The sequence below is a fragment of the Salpingoeca rosetta genome, assembly GCF_000188695.1.
Source record: "Salpingoeca rosetta unplaced genomic scaffold supercont1.24, whole genome shotgun sequence".
In the NCBI taxonomy this organism is placed as follows: Eukaryota; class Choanoflagellata; order Craspedida; family Salpingoecidae; genus Salpingoeca; species Salpingoeca rosetta.
Genome location: NW_004754910.1, coordinates 218 through 5,961, shown reverse-complemented (window position 1 = coordinate 5,961; position 5,744 = coordinate 218). Strand labels below are relative to the sequence as shown.

General features: G+C 54.7%; 2 protein-coding genes across 2 annotated transcripts in view; both read left to right on the top strand.

Annotated features, from left to right (window-relative positions):
- The window catches only part of PTSG_12748 (uncharacterized protein), a gene marked incomplete at its 5' end in the record, with an annotated part of 2,981 nt that extends 1,705 nt beyond the window's left edge, over positions 1-1,276 (top strand). Inside the window, 4 exons of the mRNA XM_004990255.1 lie at positions 93-203; positions 355-404; positions 631-788; positions 1,011-1,276. Of these exons, the coding sequence (XP_004990312.1) occupies positions 93-203; positions 355-404; positions 631-691 (222 nt within the window). The 3' untranslated portion in view covers positions 692-788; positions 1,011-1,276. The remainder of the gene's footprint in view (positions 1-92; positions 204-354; positions 405-630; positions 789-1,010) is intronic.
- Positions 1,277-2,553: 1,277 nt separating this feature from the next.
- PTSG_12747 (uncharacterized protein) lies at positions 2,554-4,840 on the top strand. Its single transcript, XM_004990254.1, has 7 exons — positions 2,554-2,754; positions 2,936-2,994; positions 3,137-3,376; positions 3,577-3,635; positions 3,890-3,975; positions 4,221-4,358; positions 4,595-4,840. Exons 1-5 carry the CDS (start codon positions 2,726-2,728, stop codon positions 3,920-3,922), a joined length of 420 nt encoding a protein of 139 aa, XP_004990311.1. The 5' UTR covers positions 2,554-2,725; the 3' UTR covers positions 3,923-3,975; positions 4,221-4,358; positions 4,595-4,840.
- Positions 4,841-5,744: the final 904 nt, after the last annotated feature.

Below are 5,744 nucleotides of genomic sequence, written 5' to 3'. Positions count from 1 at the left end.
ACACACACACACACACACACACACACACACACACACACACACACACACACACACACACACACACACACACACACACACAACTCTGCGTTCAGCTTCCGAGGATCCTGCGGTCGATCCCTGATGAGGTGGTGGAGATGATGCCGAAACGCGTTGTGTTGTGTTTGAGAAGTTCTTCAAGTCCCTCTCCACCCAAGTGCACACAGGTGAGGGAGCGAGTCATTGGCACAGGGAGTTGTGGAGTGAGTGTGGTGAGTATAATGTGGTGTGTGCGTTGCTCGCTTGTTCTCGTGTCAATTCAACCACTCTCACCATCTGCCACTCGTGTGTCTTGTCTGTGTTGTTTGCTACTGTCAGCGCTGGAGTCTGCCAGGATCAACCTGTTCAGCGGCGACAACGCGTGGCAGGTGTGTGTGTGTGTGTATGTGTGTGTGTGTGTGTGTATGTGTGTGTGTGTGTGTGCGTGTGTGTCGACGTGCGTGTTCTCTTCTCCACCCATCCACACGCCGTCATCACCACCTCCTCATTTTCTCATGTGTGTTTGCTGACATCCTTCCCTTCCCATCCTCAACACCGGCACCAATACCACCCTCCACGCTTGCTTCTCCTTCCTTCTGCTGTCGCCACACATAGGGCCCTTGAGCCAGCAGATGTCACCCCTCCTGCACCAACCACCACTGCTCTGATGGGATGAACAGACGAGCGCTGCCATGCGATGACCATCCAGCCACGCTTGTGCGGCTGTGGAAGCAGCAACACCAACACACACAAACAAGCAAGCGATGAGCAACGTGAGTGCATCTCTGCACATGCATGCGTGTGTGATGAGCACAGCACCAGTGCGCGTGTCTGTGATCGCTGTCTTTGTTGCTCCTGTCTCTCCCCCTTGTTATCCCACATCAACGTGTACATGTGTGTGTGGTGGCTGCCTGTTTTGCCTTGCTTGATGCGCTGTCTCATTCGTCGTTCTCACACACAACTGCCTGCACACCTGCACATTCTCCAACTTGCAGTCACTGCTCGTCTTTCCCGCTCTTTCTCGCCCTCCCTGACGGCCATCACAACAACAACAACAGCAGCAGCAGCCAACATACCCTCCACCGCCGATGCAGCAGCAGCAGAGAATGCACCACCACCACCACTTGCTGCTGAACACATTCCCCGACCAACCAACCCATCGCCCACTGCTGCTGGCGGAAGCTGGCTGTTTGCAGCTGGTAACAGGTGGCGACAGCACAAGTTGCATTTTCGGCTGGAAGCAGAAGTAGCAGAGGTGAGGGCGAGAAGAAGAGGGGAAAGGGAGAGGAGATGTGTGTTGGCTGGATGGATGGATGGATGGATGAGGTGGGGGTGGGGGATGCTGGGTGAGTGTGGTGTGGTGTGGTGTGGCTGGTGACAGAGGACGATGGTGTGTGGTGGTGTGAGGAAGAGGGATGGATGGATGGATGGGGATGCAGCATGTCTTGTTCCTTCCCTTCTGTTTTCTGTTTTCTCTCTCTTCCCTTTCTCCTCCTTCACACACATGCATGCACAACACCAGCAGTGACAGCAGCAGTGTGACTGCGCACATATCCATGCTTCCTCTTTCCCTCCCACTCACTCGCCATGCTGGTGCTCGCACACAACCACACTTACAGGCGATGCACACGCACAGACAGCAGGATGAGGGAAATGTTGAGGATACTTGCCACGCGTGCCAGCTGCACTCGTCTCACACATGGTATGTGGGTGGTGATGGGTGGTTGGTTGGGTGTGTGATGGAGTGTGGTGATGGGGTGCGGTGAAGCGAACAAGGGGAAGAAGGGTTGATGGGGGATGATGATCATACACGCACACACACACACGTGGTGCGTGTGATGTCAATCACTCGTTCTGCTGTGCTGACATGATGGCTTGCTCTGTGCCTGTTGTGTTCTGTTCCCATCCACATTCCCTGTAACCACGCACGCACACACATATGCACAGGTGGTGAGGTACCAGCACACATCAGGATGTTGATGGAAGCGGGCTCGCATGCCGGCTGCTGCTGCTGCAACTCCCCTGATTCAGCTGCCGTCGCTGTGTTCATGCAGTGTTCCTACATGCGAGCAAGGTGAGCCCATCATGCATGCTTTGGTTGGCGTATGGTGCATGTGTTGGTGCTGCTGCTGTGGGTGTTTGGTGTTGCTGCTGCTGTATCTCGTGCACCAGTGTAGCTGTGCAGCTCACATGCCATGTGTGCGTGTGTGCATGTATGCAGGGGGCGACTGCCTGAGGATCGTTGGAGGATGGTTGGCGGTGCACACACATGATGGATTGGGAGGAGCAGCTGTGGACACACACGTCCATGGTCATGGTGGGCACATCCAGTCACAGCGACGCAGTCATGCGCAGGTGTATGTGTGTGTGTGTGTGTGTGTGTCGTGGGGCGAGGAGGAAAGCAGAGGAGGGGGCAGGAAGGTGAACATGCCTGCTGTGCTCACATGCCATACCTTCGCCTTGTGTGTGATGTTGTCGTTGTGTCTTGTCGTTGTGTGTTGGTTGCATGGGCACCAGGGCCACATCAGAGGAGGGGAAGGAAGCCGCCATGAACGACACATCCTCATCATCATCAACCCTTCCCCATTTCTCTCTCCTTTTCCTCTCTTCCACCTCAGCTCGGCCGTCACCGTCATCGTCATCATCATCGACTGCACAGCCGACATCACACTCCGGCCGACGCCAGCCCTGATCTGGCGTGAGGCAGACAATGCACATGTCACTCGCTCTGACGAAGAGGTGAGCAATGTGCGTGTGTGTGCATGGTGGTGAGTGAGGATAACATGTGTGCGTGTGGTTGTGTGTCGATGCGGATGGTTTGGTGAGGCTGGCGTGTAGCTGATGATGCTTCGCTGTCAACCTCACCCCCCCCTGCATTCTCCTCTTCTTGTGTCTGTGCACACACACACACACACCACAGCGTTGAGGAGGCACATGAAGCTGTGGAACCAACGACGATGACGATGACGAGTGATGGAGGTGAGAGGGCAACTGAGATGTGTGTGTGTGTGTTGGACACGTTGTGTTTCCTTCTTCGCTTCCCTCTTTCCTTGTCTGTTCTGTCCACTCATGTGTCTTTTCTTCTTCTCCCTTTCCCTTTTTCCGATTGATTTGGACACAGGGCCATGCATCCCGTCTCCATCCAACCGACCAAGCAAGCAGCCGAGCGAGCGAGCAAATGGACACGGCGTGGCAAGGGGCTGTTTGTTTTCACCGTTTCCACCATCAACAACACCAGCAGCAACAGCTGATGGCTGGCTGCATTTGGATGAACGGGCCCTCTGCCTCTGGGCCATCTCCACCTGCTCGTCGTCGTCGTCATTGATCACCAGCAGCAGCGGCTGCTGCCATGGATGTGGAGGTGAGATGAATGGCGGTGGTGGTTGTGGTGATGTGGGTGGTGTGTGATGTGTTGGGTGTGTACATCAGCATGTATATGTGTGTGATTGTGAGGTGTAGGTTGGATGTCATTGGGTCTGTTGGTGGTGGCAATGGGTTTTGTTGTCGTTGACAGCCTGATTCTGTGACAACTCACCTCTTTCTCCACACGCACACGTACAGAGGGTGTAATGTGCGTCGATGTGCCGTTGCCTCGCATGACGATGATGATGATGATGGTGGTGAGTGATTTGTGGTGGATGTGGACTTGCGTACGCACACGCATGTGCAGGTGTGATGCTTGTGGTGGTGGTGGTGGTGGTGGTGTGTATCTGTGTTTGGAATGTGCGTGCACAGGTGGTGATGTGGGTGATGTGAATGTGACAAAGGAGGTGGATGTGGTTTGTTTCTGCCATGCTGGCTCACTGCGTGGTGTCATTCTTGCTGATTTGGTTCTTTGTGCTTGCGCATGTGCACATGCATGTGATTTGCACAGGACGGTGGCCGTTCTGTTCCCAAGCCCTCATGACACGAGCAGGGCGATACACGCACACACAAATGTGTGAGAAAAGAAGGCACGAGGTGAGACGCTGGGGCTGTGTGTGTGTGTGTGTGTGTGTGTGTGTGTGTGTGTGTGTGCGTGTGTGTGTGTGTGCGTGTGTGTGTGTGTGGTGATGGGGTGGTAGTACTCATTCACACGCACGTACACGCATGTACACACGCATGCCAACACATCAAAACAGTCATTGGCTGTGGGGTGGTTGCACTGACGTGTGTCTCACATGAATCAATCACACAACCCAATGTGCATGTGTGCGTGGCTGCAGGCGGGCGTGTGCGGGTTTCCCCAACCGAATCCCCTTCTTTTCCCAACTAATCGTCTTTGCTCTGTGTCATCATCATCATCAGCCTTCCCCATGTGATGTGGAGCTGTTGAGGCTTGATCGAGACAGCGGCCAACACAGGTATTGCAGCAGTGGTGGATATAGTGGTGGTGGTGATATCGTGTCCCTGCTTGCTTGCTTGCTTGTTGGATGCTTGCTTGGTGGGTGCTTGCTTCGTTGTTCTTGTGTGTAGGTGATGCACCCCGCCCACATCATGCTGCATATTCCCATGCGTGGTCCCTTGTCCCCTCCTTTCCTGTCCTTACCATCACCGGTCATTGTTGTTCGTCTCTGGTTGGTTTCTCCTTGCCTCACAGACACGCAGGGCAAGCTGGCTCGCTGCTGCTACTGGTGCTGCTGTGATGATGGCCGTGCGTGTGCCTGTGTGCTGTGCACCGTGTTTGGGGCTGCGCCGATGAAGACAAAGAAGGACACGGCCCTTGCCCACCACTCTTCCCCTTTCATCTCCTCTTTCTGCTCCATCAGCGATGACGATGGTGGCCGTGGCATGTGATTGCGGTTCCCTTTTGTTCTGGCTTCGCTGTGGCACGTTGGCTGGCTGGCTGGCTGCACCAAGCACAGGTGAGGATGATCGTTGATGGTTGCTTGGTTGGTGGTGGGCTGGGTTGTGTGGAGTGGTGGGAAGCAGGGGGAGGAGGAAGTAACACGGTGATGGTGGTGATGAGGCGACGTGGGAGTGCTGAGCGAAAGGAGGGAGAGGGAAGGGAAGTGAGGGCGATGATGTTGGTTGGGGGATGGGGAGTGCGTATGCACATGCACGTGAATCGTGTGATGGTGGTGTCACATGTGGCTCATGCCTTTTGCTTGTACCTGTGATTGTGTGATTGTGATGATGACTGCAGCAGGCAACACACGGCGGTTGATGCTGGATTGGATTGGCTGGGGTTGACTGGCCGTCGTGTCGTGTCGCCCATTCCTCTCTCCCTCCGTTGCTCATCTCAACTGGGAACACACACGGCCATGTGTGCGTGTGTACATGTGTGTGCATCGTTGTCAACCACGCCGACAGCAACACGATGCACGAGGTGAGGGCACGCAATGCTGTGTGTGTTTGGTGGAAGAGGTTGAGGGGAAGTGAGAGGAAGGCGTTCATCATGGCCATCATCCCCACCATGGCTGTGCACCTGGTCATGTGACCGTGCATTTGGGGGGATGGAGATGAGGGGAGATATGTTGTCGTTGTCGTTGTGGTGGTTGTGGTTGCATTGCTGTGTATGCGTGTGCATGGTGTTGTACCGTCTCACTCTGCAATGCCATGTGTGACACTGTGTGTGACTGCAGATGTGCGTGTGCGTGTGCGCATATGTCAGGCAGATGCGTTGATTGACGACGAGGTGTGTGTGTGTGTGTGATTGGGGTTGACCTCTGTGTGCTTGTGCCATCACACAACACACACAACAACAAGCACATCATCATCATCATCACCCACCCCCATGTGTTTGTTCT